The 16314-nt window shown below is 43.8% G+C and overlaps 1 protein-coding gene across 1 annotated transcript in view; it reads right to left on the bottom strand.

Moving 5' to 3' along the window:
• Window positions 1-16314, bottom strand: part of GRIA1 (glutamate ionotropic receptor AMPA type subunit 1) — a 188098-nt gene that overhangs the window by 65934 nt on the left and 105850 nt on the right. Inside the window, exon 4 of the mRNA XM_068698473.1 lies at window positions 141-380. Within this exon, the coding sequence (XP_068554574.1) occupies window positions 141-380 (240 nt within the window). The remainder of the gene's footprint in view (window positions 1-140; window positions 381-16314) is intronic.

Raw genomic sequence — 16314 nt, 5'->3', positions numbered from 1 at the left:
AGGAAAGGCATAGGTTTACCCTGCCTTTAGATAGCCTCTCAATCTCCAGAAACCTATAGTAGGGCATCTTCTTGAGCCAAATCTATCTACACCACTACATGTAATTGCACAGTAATTCTCCTGGGGTGCTTGTGACTTACCCCGATCAGCATCATAAATGTACACAAACTTCTGCCAGCTGTAGTGTTCGATGACACTGATGAGGGCATCCTGGAGCTCTGGGCGAAGCTGGAGAACAAACTGGTTGGACGTTTCGACGGGGAAGCTGGGCGTTATGAAGCAGACGTGGAGAGCCCCGCAGAAAGATGTGAGCATGTTGACAGTCCTCCTCTCATAAAAACCAAAGATGGCATAGACGCCCTTGGAGAACTGTGAGCAAACTGGAGGAGCAGAGAGAAATGTCATGAGAGCAGAAGGACAAGAAGGTTCATCAGGAATACCATCAAAACAAACATTTTCCCTGAGGTTGCAGCCTGTCAGGACTAAATCACTTTCCTTGAGCCCTGTGGGTTGGTGAATGAAACTTGTGCCACATGAAGATCAGGGCTTGTGACCATGGGATGCTCTGCCCTTGAACTCCACAGACCTGCTCTATCTCTGATAGGCAGAAAGGATTTGGGATTTGGAATACAGTGTCCCCAGGCCTCTGCTGAAGATTTTGCCACTTCTGGGAAAACGTGTATTACCTGAACAAGGGAAGCCCCAAGAGGAGTGTGGTGGCTCACCAAGCCCTGGCATGGCAGATGTCTGGCCCCTGGAGTTGTTTTATTTTGGGGGAGAAAGCTGGAGCTTTATATCACAGCAACAGCTGCATTAATGGAGCAGAAAGAAAGCATGTGCAGGACAACACAGCCCTTTGTGGCCAGTGACTCCAGGAGGAAGCCATGGGTTTGGCCTCAGAAGCTGAGCCCACCCTGAGAGGGCAAAGGATCACCTAGGTTCAGTGCTGTCACAAGACAGTTCCAGTGAGGTTTGTCCCCAAGCAGGAGCTGGTGGCACTGAGGTTGGATCCTCTGATACCAGATGTGCGTTGGTACCTGAGGACACCTGATGGGCAATTTCTGGTTTCCTCCAAAGCTGTGGTAGAGGAGGCTGTGGACCTGGTGAGGCAATGGTGGTGACCCAAGAGGTCTCCATGACTACTCCTGGAGGGTGCACACCACGTTCTCCAGCGGATATTTGCATCTGATCTCCACAGGCAGCAGCCTGCCACACAGAGAGGGCTCTCCTGGGTCGGAGCCTTCCTCAGGAGAGCACTTAATGAGATCGTGGGAGCTGCTGCAAAAACGCCTCAGGATCTCAGTGAGGGAGAGAAAGCTCACACTTTGGGTTGTAAAACTTAGTCCCTGAGACAGTCAGATTCATTTAATATCACCCTTGTTTATGGCACATCCTAATTTACTATCAATAAATCTCTAGGCTGGAGGTGGTGGCAGTGACAGCATTTTCCCTGTGTCAGAACTCCTGGCACTTGTGTCTCCTCCTGTTGTCACTCTGCCTCTGAAGACCTTTGGCTGTGACATTTATCCTGACTCAACATTTCACGCCCTGCTCCCCGGCTCACCCTGCAGAGTGCAGGGTGAGAAGTTGGATGTGACATTTTGGGGTCCCCTGGCAAGTGCTCTGCGCTGCTTGGGAATCCCTTGACCTGGTTTCTGCTGGTAGCCGCCAGTACCAACTCTTCTGCACGTGTGGCTGAAAACAGGCTCCTAAATGTGAGCTTGTTCCATGCTTAGCTGGGCTCTGTCCAAGCCCTGTCTCTCCAGTGAGGACCAGAAGTCAGTGCCGCCGACTGGCTTACGGCCATCCTGGATAAGATCACCTTGTTTCCCACTTCTCTACTGCCAGCATCAAATATTCAGAGGGAAGAGCAAGAAATCTTGCTTCCCACTGTGCAAAGCAAGTCTCTGCTCCCAGATATTTGAAATTCCAGCTGCCAGATTTCTGAGACCGCAAAGACTGCTGAGAGCTGAGGACTCTGTCTCGTGACACTGGTGAGCATTTTCCCTTCCTCTTGAAAGAAGCCCATGTTTGGGTCATCCCAGCCCAGCACTGTGTCCCCAGGGTAACCCATCTGCTTTCCACTGCCCACAATCTCAAATACCTCAGCACCTTCCTCCCCCATGGGAATTTGTATTTCTGCAGGGCAGGGACTTTTCCTGAAGGCTGAACCGTGACGGAAATAAAACCCTCTTCTCTTCATTTTCACGGCAGTGTCTCTCTTTGCAATCAGCAATTGTGTCTGTATCAGCTGGAGTCACTGCCCTCATCATGGGACTGACACATTCAGGAAGAAAAGTAGCAGATACAGATAGAAATAGTCTGAACGGCGTTTCCATGTGACTGGACCAGTGGGTCTAATGAACAGTGCGATATACCATATGTGAGAGATCAGAACATGATCTCTGGAGACCCAGGCTTCAGATTCAACGAATGATTAAAGTGACATTCTCAGGGCAGCTGAAAAATACAGCACAATTAATAATCCAGACAATAAACGCGGCTTGCTTGCTTTTTGTTTTAGTCAAACCACAGCTTCCTTGAATTTTATTTTCTATTTGAAATGGATCTTTTTTTTTTTTTTTTTTTTTTTTTTTTTTTTAAACTCTGTGGCTCAGTCACGCTCAGGCAGCCCTCCTACACTGTTCTGAGACACTCATCAATCCCAATGTTTGAAACAGATTGCACCAAAGCCGACTGGGAGAACGAACAGTCTTTATCATTAGTATGTTTGGAAAGAACCCGAGCTTGCTTTGTATTGTGAGACCATGAGGGGCTGTGGACAAGGCAGATAATTTGGAAAAAAAAGACTTGCTGAGGGTTATCACCCAAGGAACAACAAAGAAACTGTTGTGTTATTTAAGCTGGAAAAAATGAAGAACAAGAGAACTGAAGCCACCTTTCTGGGATGGAACTTGGCAACATGTAAAAGCAGTGGCTGCAAAATGGTTTAAATCTCAGGGCTATTTTAAATTACAGATATGCCAAGTGTATTAACCCAGTAGAATTAAAAAGAGGCTGCTGCCATTTATTTGCTGCACAAAGAGGTAGTTGGAGTTTCTTTATACTTGCTTTAATTGTTTTATTAAGCAAATTTATTAATAATTTTGTTCTCATTTGAGAACAAACTTCCTAACAAAATTCTCTTAACTATTATAAACCTGAACTAGCGGAAGCAAATATTGTAAACTACTCTTTGTTTTCGCAGTAGGGAGGAAGCTTATCAGCTCCTCAGCAGTCACAGTTCTCTGACTGATGCCTTTCTGAAAAGATTAAGAAATATGACAGGGATAAAGATCATAGTGGGATGAAAAGTCTAAGAAGATGAGCTCCTCTGGTCAACTGGCTTGTGATAATATCACACTTCGCAAACCTCATGCTAACTACCTGTTAGCAGCGAGATGGCCACAGGCTGGCTCTTCTTGCAGAAGAACACAAATTCACAGTTGAATTTGGACAGTTCAGCCTCTGATGCTCATGCCTGTAGGCAGGAGACTAGGAGTATTCAGCAGCAGAAGTGTAAAACCAAGAATGTGAGCATGAGTGAAGAATGTTTACTTAGATGCAAATGCAGACGTTTGTGGTGGTTTGCAGGTGCTACTCTTGGCCTCTGGGCTGTACAAATGGAAAGAAGGGCAGAGAACATTTATTTTGGGCTGTAACAGTGCTATTATCTTACAGTGAATTTGTAGTTAATTACAGAAGGATTTCCCCTTTAAAAAAAAAACTCAGAAAATATAGTTCATAATATAGAAAATATAGTTCATAATGAGGCAATTACATCTGCATTTGTCCTGAGCAATCTTGCACAATTGATCTGGTTGGGTTTCTGGATGGGACATTCCTGGCATCAAGCACCATTGCCATCCAGATCCCTCATTCTCCAGGCACAGGATCTCATTGCTGAGGCTTTTTATTTATTTTTTAATTATTATTATATTTTTTTTCCTCAGATTTTCATTCCACAAAAAAAAAAAAAAATCAGGTAAAAGCAAAGGTGTTAACTTGACCGTCACCTGGTTATGCTGGAAAGACAACTCAGTGACAGCCAGCTGTTTTTGGACACAACTCCACAGTGCCTGTTGCAACCAGGTGAGGTGGGAGCTCCTCAGACCTTTCTCCAAACACTGCTACTTTCAGTAGAAATCAAAATAACATCATAAGATTCCTGGTACCTAGTTAGAGGGTGACTGATGTGGTTGGGTGAAACGGAGGAGGCCCCCCTCTTCCTACAGAGAAATAGAGCCACTGCGGAGCTGGTGTGCCCTTGGATTCTGACAGGGAAAAACATCCATGTTTCAGTCATGCTTGAAATCCCCAGGCTGTAGGATTTCTAGTCCTGCAGTTTCTCTCTCGTTTCCCTTTTCATATGGAAATATTCCAGGTAAAGCACTTAAATCTGAGAGAGGAAACACTGGTTTTACTGAAAGCAGGATGGGACACCTACCTAGCAGCTGAAGAGAGGCAGCTCTGGTCACCTTTGTAAACACTTCTAAGAAAATACATGCCTACTACTTTAAATTGCACATTTCTTCTGCAGAAGAGGAAAGAAAAAGATATGCTTTGAGTCTATACAAATTTCTAGGACACTTTATTTAGCTAAAGCTGTCAAGTGGTCAACAAGAGAGCAGCTGCACAAGACTGATTTCGGCATTCAGGAGGGCCAGGGATTATTTGGAAATGAAGATTTGAACTGACTCCCATGGGAGGCAGATGACAGATATAATGGATCTCTTATGTGAATGTTGTTGAAAGCAGAAGGGACACCAAGAAGTTTCTCTCAGAAATGGTTACCACAAAGAAGGGCTGCCGGTCTTGGGATCTGAAAGAGGAAGAAAGGCAAAAGGGCTGCACAGAAGGATGGAAATGAGGATTTGGTTTCCAGGAGTGAGAATGGTGCCATCCTGCTGAGAATCTGCAAACAGGAGTGAAAAAAAGGGAACTGCTTCCCATGGACACAGCTGGAGAAGCCTGGTAGGAGATCTTGGCAACTGCTCATCTGCCATTTCCTTTAGAAGCAGAATTTTCCCCATTTCACTGAGTTTAAGACTAGAAGGGGACATTAGATCATTTCTACTGACTTCTTGTATCTCACGGACCATTAAGTTTCACCCAGTTACCCCTGAAGGAAGTCAATAATATGGTTTAGTTGAAGGCATTTAAGCTCTCAGGAGACTCAACTGCTGTGTGCCTCTGTCAGAGAACAGGAATAACAGAGACAGTGCTAATACCCACAGCAACAACAGCAGTAAAAAAACTGATTAAATGCAATATCCCCAGATGTTCCCCACAAACAATTCATAGTCTCTGTTGCAGAAGGAGACAAAAAAAACCCAAACACCACCAACAAAAAACCCACAGATGGTCCCTGTCAGACCTCAGAGCCCTTCCCCACCCAGGAGGATGTCACTTCACGTGAGCCTCTAGGAGGGAAGACTCTACACCGTCTCCTGACAAACCATTTCTGTAATGCTCAACTGCAGATGTTGTGAGGATTTTGAACAAAATGCTCTCCATGGCCTAAGCGGGTAGGCAAAAAGGGCAATTTGGAAATTTAGAGTATGAGAGATCTTTGAAACCATCCAATCTGACACACACAAGTACTTGTGCTCACTTCAGAAATCACATTAACAGATGTTTTCTAAAAATCTCAAGACAATTGTGGCCAGACTTTGAGGAAATCAAAATAGTCAGCTCAGTCTACTGTCCTCTGTGAGCTCTACAATACCTGTAGTCCCCATCTCAGCATTTGCCCAGACCTCCAGGGACACAGAGCCAGAATCCTCACTTGGTCCAGAGCTGCACTTGCAGCAAAATGACAGCAGTGGTGTCAAGGAGCAGATCCCACATGCTTTTCTTTGCTCACTTGGAGTATTTGTGTGCGTGTGTGGGAAAGAGAAGGGGAGGTGCATGCGTAATTTATTTTTAGCATGCCCTGCCTAGAGGCGACCCTCACACGGTGATGGAGAACCTGACATCAGGTTGGCGAAGCCGGTGGAGTTTCAGTGAAAGAGCACTAGTGTCTGCTTCAATTAGGATCAGCTCAGCTTTCCTCCCAAATGTTTGTCCTCACAGTTCTCCAGTGTGGCGTAGGTGCCAGAGCGCATCTCTTCAGCACATCCCAACGACAGCATGTTCCCACAGATTTTTCGAGCAGGGGAAAGCCAAACAGATTCTACACTCCCCCATCGCTCCATGCATGCATATAGCTGACAGCAGATATGTCCCATATATTCGATCAACTGCAAATTGGGCTGATACGATATCACAAGAAATATATGTTTCTCTTTCAAATGTATAAAAGACACTGAAATGTGGTCCCTTCCATCATTTTCCTGCATTGCTGCTCTGACCACATGGGAAGCAGCAAAGCGCTGCTGATTCCTACAAGATCTGCTTTCCTTCCTTCACATTTAAACAATAATCTATCTGCTCATCACTGTTTATGGTTAGAATTTCTTTTTTTTTTTTCTTTTCATTACATTTACACGGCTGACAAATAAGTCATAGTTTGCCTGACTGCAAATGATGTTTTCCTTGAGATCAAAATGGATTTGGGATGCTTCTTTCTTGTATGCTGCTGAGTTTAAGGAAACAGAAATGGCATGGGAGCTTTTGTCAACAAAAACTAACAACATGACAACAAATCTTTCCTCAGGACTCTCAGTCATTTAGTGTGCTTTTGAATTATAGCCACAGTGGTTGAAGATGTGGCCAAGGGAATCTGAAGATGACTTTAACCTCTCTATTAAAGGGACAAGCTGAAAATCATTGCTCTCCCATTCCTGTGCTTTCCATTCAGAACTTTTTTTCCTAGAGCCTGGAAACACAGTTCTTACCCAAAAAGATCACAAAACAGAAGAGAAAATCCAAATATTAAAGGTCTTAACTAGGTCACTGAACTTGTTGAAAAAAGGAAAAAAGTAAAGTCAAGGTGTTTGTCAAGACTTTCCCTGTTTGCTTTGCTTGATTTTAACCATATAGTTACTTAGGGATTGCTACCATTTTATTAAATCAAAGAAAATTAAACATTAAATATATTGAGGAGGTTCCAGTCAATACTTGATCAATTTCCCAATAATGGTGGTACTTTTAACGTGAATGAAGATTACACACTATGTGCAAATCCCCCACATAGAACACTCCGATATCATGAGTGTCTTTTAACATGCTCTGGACAAATATCCAGAGGAGACACAGGCATGTAATTCTTGTGACCTGGGACTTTTGGAGCCACAGACTTGGATGTTGCCATAACTAAAACATTATTTTCAAACTGTTTTTTTCTGGGTATCCTTCAAATGATGACTAACTCATAGGAATACAACAGAGACACCACTGGAAAAGATCTGATGTCCATCTCAAGCAGCACTTGGGCTTTGCAGAGGCCCATTCCTTCTGCAGTTAGAATCAGGTTATTCTAATAGGGACAGGTTGGCTAATGAGAGTCCCGTGGTTAACAGATTATGTGTAAGGGGAAACAGGTTCAGTGCCAGCTGTTTCAGGTTTGCTATCTAATCATGACTTGGATCCTTGCCTATAAGGTGCAGGAAGGACTGCCTTCCATTAGCCCCATCTGTTCCAGTCCTTGGGGTCAGAGACTATTTCTGTTACATGTTTGCATAGTCCCCAAATGAGACTGTATCCTGAGCCCCGCTCTCATGCTGTGTAAGGTTCATGTTGCCTACTGCCTTCAGCTTTTCCAGTGACCCATACCAGAGCCACGGCCTTTCCACAGCCCCATGGGCTCTGGAAGACCAGTTATCCTGCTTTAACCTAACCTCCTGCAATGAAAATGAAATCCAAAAATTCATCCTCATTGAAATCTCCATGTCTGAAGCACAGTCATAAATATTAAAACAAGATTACCACAAAGGGAAAAGAGACAGCTATATTATAAAAGGAGGTGAGGGATGAGGGTTGAACTAATTTTGCTTCTGCTGCTTCATTAGATGGCCTTTTGTTTTATGTCAGTCCTTCTACAAATAGTACTATACTAGGAAAACTAACTACAATAGCACAGTGCAGCTTTCTGCTGGAAGCATGAGCAACAACAGAGGAGAAGAACAAAGCACTAAACCCACAGCATGTTAATACGGTACGTGGCATGCTGGTTCTTAGGTCAGCACAACATTTAATTCCAGCCTGTAAGAGATGAATTATTAAAGCAGTGTAAAAAGATGGGAGTGGGGGTGAGGGGTGGGAAAAAGCAGTGCAGAAAGCAAATGCATCACATAAAGAAGAGTTCACTGCAGATGAAATGCATTTTGTCTTCACTAGCTTCTGTTCTTTCCCTAATGCATCGTATCTGTTTAGGGCAGTTTTTCTAGACAATAAGCCTGTGACTGTCCTCACTGCAAGCCTCAGGTTCTGGTGAGGATTTTATAAGTGTCTGCCTTGAAACTGGCTACAGGTTGCAATGCAAAAGCCAGACTATGGACATTGTCTGGAAAAGCAATTCCAATGTTAATGTTTAACTCCACTGGGGAAGGAGGTTTTTAACATCTACCTAAATCCTGTTTTTAATCTTCATCCCATTAATAATCATTTTGGTCCCATGTCCTCTGCTTCATAAAATATGTGCATAGATACTCCCAAATTTTCTCTGGTCTGTGTTTTTGCAGATGCACCAGTTTGCAAGTCAAACTGATCTCTCAGTCTTTGATGTGTTCCCTGTGGTATTTATGAGACTCACGTTGTTACCTCCAGTTGAGAAAAGTGTCTGGATAAGTTTTCCCAGATGTACCATTTCCATTTTTTTAGGATTATTTCCTGCTCATAAAAATGTTTCCTTTAGCCCTTACTGGAATTCTGCTCCAGGCATGGAGTTCAGTTATGATATATATACTCCTTCTTCCAGGTTTGTAACAAAGATAGTAATCAAGACCATCTTTAGCTGTAACTCTGTATCAGCCTCTCTGCCTGGCCTATCTGCCCAATAACATTTAATTTTCCATTACAATCACACCTTGTGAGCCTTTGACCATTTTTAATCAATGTGATTAATATTTTTGGGGCCACTGTAAATTACATCACCAGGACCACATTCATGATTTGGCAGGTGACTGAAGAACGCACTAACTTTCAGCAGGATTATTTCCATGGAGAGACATGAAAACACATTTATCAGCAAGAAAGGCAATAGGAACAGCTGTACTTGGAGAACAGGTCTGAGTGGGAAGGTCTCCTTTGTTGATCAATGAAAGTAGGTGATCAGGTGGCCCAGGAGACCTTCTCCAGTCCTGGGTCTACATGCAGTACTCTCTGTGCCTGCTTTGGGACCTCACCAACAATTGGGAGTGCTGAGTTCTGACCTGCACGAAGACCTTTCTGCCTCTAATATTTCATGGTGGCTTTCAACACCTCCTCTCCCAGACACCGTGCTTTCACTAGCAAGATGCAAGACACACACTGAGAGCACATACCTGCTTGAGAATTGACAGGTTGCACAGCAGCTTGGATCACAGAACCTGGACAACTACTCACAAATGTTCTCACAGCAGCGATGATGTGGTCTCATGCCTGAAGCCTGCTTTTCCCCATGCAGCCAGAGGTGAGCACCTATAATCCCTTCTCTTTTCTCTCTGCCTTTATTTTATTTTTTTTTTCCACTCCTGCTTCAGAATTTCCAACTTTTAATTGTTTTGTGCTATGGTGCATAAAACCTCATCCTTGCATGCCACTGAACTAACACAACTAATTTTAAGCCTTTCTTGATATCAGACTGGAAATTAACAACTTCATTTGTTAACACCCCGTCTTTTTTCTTTTCAAGGCAGCCAAAGAACATGACAGAACACATATACACGCATGCACATCTTCTGCAATGACACTTCCATGCTCCCAAATGCTTCCTGGGCAATCAGTGCCAGACCCTAACACTCTGCAGCCAGGCAAAGCTGGTGCTAAATTCTGTACAGTCAGATAGGGCATGGTCCTGGTGTGCCCAGCTTTTAATTCCTACTTTCATGTAAATGAAGAGAGATCATTATATTTCCTTAAAAACTGACTCCCTTTCCTGGTAATGATGTCTTTTTAAAAAAAAATCACGGGGATATACCATATCCTGTACACCTACATAGCGAGTGTGGGCATTATTATTAATTCTAACTTGCTCAGAATTACACTTACCCTGTATCCCTCACACACAGGTCCCAGCTATAGGTGCACCTCTTGGTCTGTATGTTTGAAGGATGCCTGGCACAATGCTATGAGGCCTCTGTCAGGTACTATAATATATACATGCTAAATAACAATAAAGAAAGCCCCTGAATAGCTTCCTTGGAGTAGGGAATTACCTTCCCAGCAGAGAGGAGAGAAATAGTATGGCTGGCTAAGTACAGCAAGTAAAGCAAAGGGTAAGGAGGGACCTAAATGGAGAATCAGGGGAATTTTCCCTAACCTGATTGATCTTTTCAGTAGTAATGATGTCTTGTATGTGTTCTGCTTTAAAATATCTTCCAGTCTATGAGGTGGGCTGCCTGATTCAGGCTGTCAGAGGGCACATGAAATGTTTCCCTCTTGTGGTATGCTATTGTTGGCATTTCTGACATTATTTGACTCCCTGCTCATTTAAAAATAAAAGGCACAGACAAAAAGCATAGGGTTTACTGTGAGCAGAAAAGCACTGCCAAGCTCACCTCTCCACAGGAGTTGTCTCACTGGTCCAGGCGAGAAGGAAGAACCTGCTCTTATCCAGGACAAAGCATTCTTCTTCAAAACAAACCTCTCACATACCTGACAGAGCATCTTGTCCTTGGGGGCTTGAATTGAGGAGCACTACTTAAACCCACCGGCTGCCCGACGTGTTATTTATAAACATTCATGTTTTCTATACATTTTCAAGGCAACATTGCAGGTATAAGCTGAGCTAGCAAAGCAGATGCTCCAAAACCTACATGTGCCAACGCTGCTCCAAAACTGCCATCTTTTTGGCAATAACTGGAACCATTAAAGCCTTCTGAAAAGAGAAGCAGCAAAAGTACAAACCCAGTGAGCTACATTCAGTATGTAAGGGTTAAGTCCCCAGAGTATTACCTTTTGTATTACCCGTTTGTATATTGTGTTCACCTAAGGTCTGCCAAAGCACAAACGGTTTTGAAACCCCATTTAATACTTCAGCGAGGGCTGGGTTAGGTGCAGAATGACAAGATCCTTTGACATCTGAGAGCGCTGCCTTTTGTGGGTTTAAGTGTCTCCCTTGGTGGTTCTTTGCTATAGTCATTTGTTGTAGGGTTTTTATTTTTCCTTTTCACATTAATGTTCCATTCCATTGTGCTCATAGCTTTCTTCAGGCCTACTTAATGTCAGGGGGAATATTACTATTTCTTCCCTGTCATTAGAACAGCTTTAATCCTGTCTGTGTTGCGAGGGCAATAAATGATAATAGCTACCAGACTTTTATTTCCGCAGTGCCTCTGAACACCAGGTTTTTTGAAAAATCCCAAACAAACAAGTTTAAGCCTGGGATCTTTTAAACCTGGTGGGAGACTGTGTTGTCTGGGGAGCAGGAACGCAGAACTGCGACAGATGGCAAGATCTGGACCTATGGTTTGTGATTTTATGGTCTCTGGTGAAACTTCTGTGCAAATAGCTTCTTGTGGGTGGTGGAACAAACAGTTTACATGAAATGCAGCTAGCTAACGTGCCCAGATGGAGCTTCCACGGAGAGGTGATGCCTGGTAAACTGGGACTGCAACCAGCTGCAGAGGGCAGCTTCACTCTTGTGGGAGGTGAAGGCGTCTGTCCCACGGAGCAGTGCAAACAGTGGGGAAGGGGCAGCTGGGGAACCCCCCTCTCTGCCCTATTGCTTCAAGGAACTGTGGACAGACCTGGAGTGCTCTGTGTGAATGTCACCCAGCTACCAAAAGTCAACACAACCAAGGAGCGACATTTGATGGAAATTAAGCAAAATCCTAAAAAACCTTGGGTAAAATCTGTGTCATTTTACCAGCATGTCAGAGGGGCCTTTTACAGCTACAATCTTCTCCTGAACCTGCACCTGGATCCATAAAAATCACCTTTAATAAAAAGCTGGTCCAGAAATTAATGTCATTGAGACCAAGGAAAGCACCAGGATGTGGAAGCAGCTGCTGAATACATCATCACTTACAGAAAACCATCTCAGATGCACACCTTTTGACTATAAGACCTTGGACAACCAGTCCCCGTTACTATTAATGGCAGGCAACATCAAATTCTCAGGCACTAAGCATTATTATAGCGTATCCTAGAGAGACAATACCTCTGAGAAAGGTGTTTCTGCTAGATGCTTCACTTGCAGAGGTTTGTGTTCACAGGAAAGGTTTCTGCTAGTGAAAAATACCAAGCCATCTTGTTTTCATTCAGGTCAGTGAAGATACCAAGAGTATCTCAGATTTTTCTGAATATCCTATACTTCCAACGGGACTGAGAAAATAGTTTGGAAAAATAGGATGTGTGTCTTGGGGAGAAGAATGGGGGAGTGTCACTAGCAACAGGAAAACATTTAGATCTCTTGCTGATGTTTCGTTATATGCAAACAGCACCTCTTCTCCTCTGCTGATTTCCATTCTGGGAGAGTTTTTAAGCTCCTGAAGCAAAAGGCTCTCTAGTGAGCTGCAGGGAGCAAGAGAGATCATGTAAAACATTATGCATAAATGCAAATTGTGGGGAGGCCAGCCAGAGCACGGGAAGTGAAGTTGTTAGAAACTTAGGGTCATTCATCACTTGGGAGCAGTGACACCGCACATACAGACGCAGCTTCTGTCTCAGGCAGTTGCTCAGTGTAAACCGAAGAGTGTGACATGATTTAGGCAGCTACTGAGAAAACCCCACTGCTTCTCAGCAGAAACTTTCCATGTACAATATTATTTAGACAGAAAAGCAGCAGGAGGCCGGAGGATGCTAATTTGTACCACTTTTCACAAGCATCACAAAGACTCTTTCACTATTCACCAGATGTCGTACAAACCTTCTGTTGACATTGCAGAGAGATGCCTCTAATAAAATGCATTTGTCTCTGAAACCTGAGCCACTGACCACTCTGTGTTGGGCAGGCCTTGAACACAGACACAGCAGGAGCACCAGCTTTCCAAGGAGGGGAAACAGGCCTCAGATTTCACAAATATTGTACAAGACAACTGAGCCATGGAGAGCTTCACACATCAAGTACCAGGTTTACTTCCCACGAGGAAAACTGGGGAAACTGCACTGTGTAATGGACTCTAATGGTACGTGCAAAGTAGGCACATGGATAGCTAAAGGTGTAATTAACCTAATTAAGACACCATTTATTCCAGAAGGCTCCAACAGGAAAGACAGGTGGAACTGACGTTCACAAGAGAAAGTTGCCAGGACAGAAACTGCTGTCAGCAGCAGGCAAAACCCCAACAAAGACTTGATCTGGAAGGAACAAGGCAAAGAAGAGACATCCCTGGGGCAGATTCCCCTGTCTCTAGGCATGCACATGAAGCCAGGGGTGCAGTGGAAAAGCCTGGGAGTTACATCTTTGGGACTGCCCCAGCTAAACTGCTGAGGGCTGTAGTTTTCTTCTCTCTGTGCTGCAGCCCACTTCAGGCGCTGAATGTGGCAGGGAAGAGTGTGTAGCCTCTGGTTTGAGCTCCTGACCCTCCTGCTAGAGAAAAGATTAATTTCTCTGGGAGAGAAATTATTTTTGGATGCCTATATTTAACATGGCAGTGAACATCTGCAGTCATATTTCCTAAGCTTTTGGTGTGATCATTCTCCTGTTCTGCTCGTCCTGACAGCAGAGCGGTGTCAGTGGAGAGCCACGGCAGTATTTCGGAAATGTGCTTAAATGACTTCGTTGCCTTCCACATCTCTTTAAAGAAGTGGAATTATCTTGAGGTGATTTGGGATCAAGACACATAAGGAAGCCATATGGTGCATGCCACCTTTGAAAACTGGGCCTTAGCTCGCATGTACTGTGAATTACACAGGCTGTCTTCTGTGACAGCTTTTATCAGTGTACTCAGAAGCCGGAGGCTTTCAAGGCACTGCCTTTGGAGCGGGTCTAGACTGGAGGAGCTGGGATGTGTTGCGAGGCAGGTTTGGTCGACTGAAGCCCTTTATGCATGTGCGCTTTGCAAGCCTTATGGTGCAGCTGTGTGGCTATAACACACTTGCATCATCTTGTGAGCTTCATTCTTAAATCTCTCAAGCAAGGAGGGGAGTGATGACAAAAATCATCCACTTTCTGTCTGCTTAGAAAGCACAGTCTATGCAGGGGTAAAATTAGTAAGATAGCTCAGAAAACTTTTATTTCAGTGTAGAGAAGTTTTCTACATTATAGTCCCCCTGGTATCTACATTGAGGCCAGCAGAATTACACTAGGCTTGGTCTAGTTTTGTCATCTGGGAAACACAACATGTTTCCTGAATGAGGCTGCAGGGATACAGGACCCGATTTGTGTGTGCAGTTGGCTGTGACTTGCTTGTAAAATGTACTTGCTTCACATCTGCTTGAGCTTAGGTCACCAAGGTCCTCCTCAGAAGCGTGCTCAGGCATGAAAGCAAAAAGAATTTGTGATAAAAGACCCTAAAAAAAACATCTCCTAACAACCTTATTGGAAAACCCTTCAAAACAAATGTATGGGAAATAACAGAAACCTGAGGAGATGTGAAAGCTGGGAGGGAAAAGGGGAACAGGGGAAAGGAGATCCAAGCTGGAGGCTCATTGCTGGGGGAAAAGCCAATTTAATTTCAAAACCAATCATGCCTTTAAAACAGAAAAACAAGGATGAAAGAGAGTGTAAAGGATGGAAAGCGGGAATGAGTGCAGGGACATTCTGAGATCCAAGGGACAGGTACCTTTTTCTAGATGGTGGGGAAGAAAAATGGGCTTTCAACTTGTGGGTCACTTTGTTCTTGCTCTCTCTGAATGGACACAGAAAATAACTCTTTGTCCTTCTTTAACGCTACCCAGTCTTAGTTAGGAAGGGGTTTTGCCAACCTCTCCAGGGTGTAGCTGCCTGTTTTCCACAAAGTTTTTTAACATCATTTCACAACTAGAAACACTGAGATACACACTTGTGCAAAGCAACACAACAGTTCTGGGAAGAGACCCAAGTGCTCTCACAAAAGGTCCCCTTGATAAGGGACAACATGAAAAATGGGCCAATTATGATGTGTTTCCAGTAGAATACTCACCATTCACCAGGGAAACACGTTTCCCAGTGGACTTTGGTTGCTCTGCAAGATGTTCTCCCATCCCTGCCTGCTCATCTCACCTGTCCTTTTGGAGGAAGGGCACGTGCTAACAGCAGGACAAGGCAGCACTGCGAGAGGAGTGATGCTCCTCTCCAAGAACACAACCACTTGGCACCTCACCCCAGGCTCAGGGATTTTGTGACCAGCTGTTGAGTGGGCACTTTGAAATGGAGCTCATGTACTGGCTTTAACACTAAATCCGTAGCAATTCCTCACAGCTCAGCCTCACCTCCCCTCTTAATTCATGCTGGGATGATGTTTTTTATTTATTTATTTATTTATTTTATTTTTTTTTTTTTTTTAAAACAAAAGGAAGGACAAACATGATCTCTTGCCTGAAAGACTGGAGACCATCCCAAAACAAAACTGTTGCCCCCAAATACTTTTTGTTTGGTTCCCTCTAGGTGAGAGGGATCATTTGTTAGCTTTTAAACTATTTCCTTAGCTTTTTAATAATTTGTTAGCTTTTAAAATCCAGAAGGGCTATCTGATCATGATAACCATGCTTGACTTGGAGCACAGCACAGAGCTGGGTTCTCAGCTGGTGGCTCTTGAGCAGAGCTGCTGCTGTGCAGTGGTTTTGGGGCCAAGCAAATCCGAGACCAGCACCTCTGTGGATCTGCAGGTCTATCCCACCACCAGTCCTCAAATGAGCAAAGGGGGAGTCATTATCCCTGTTAGCTCTGCGAGGTGTGTGCAATGTGCGCTGTGGGTTTTGGCCACGTGAAGGTATAGGAGGGAAGGTGGACAGGGAAAGTGCTGTAGAATTTGGCTTATTCCTTCATCACACTGAAATGTCTTTTGATGGAACACAATATCTTTAAGGAAGATATAAACATCCCATTTTATGGGAAAATCTTTGTATTTTGGGAACATGCTTCTATAGGAAATTTTCTTTGGTACTAAAAAACACTCTGAATTCCTGGTCAGATGTCTCCTACCTTAGTTTCTAACCACAAGATATTCTTATATTTTGACAGCATCTCGCACCACAGGGAATCTCAGACTACAGCTACTTTGATTTCAACCTTCTTCCTTATGAAATAAATATATTATTGAAAGCTACAAAGCAACTGGCCAGGCTTTGGGTGATTTTTCATTAAAC

Source organism: Anas acuta, chromosome 14 (assembly GCF_963932015.1).
Source record: "Anas acuta chromosome 14, bAnaAcu1.1, whole genome shotgun sequence".
Lineage (NCBI taxonomy): Eukaryota > Metazoa > Chordata > Aves > Anseriformes > Anatidae > Anas > Anas acuta.
The sequence above is the reverse complement of the archived record's forward strand: the minus strand, read 5'-3'. Positions and strand labels throughout refer to the sequence as shown.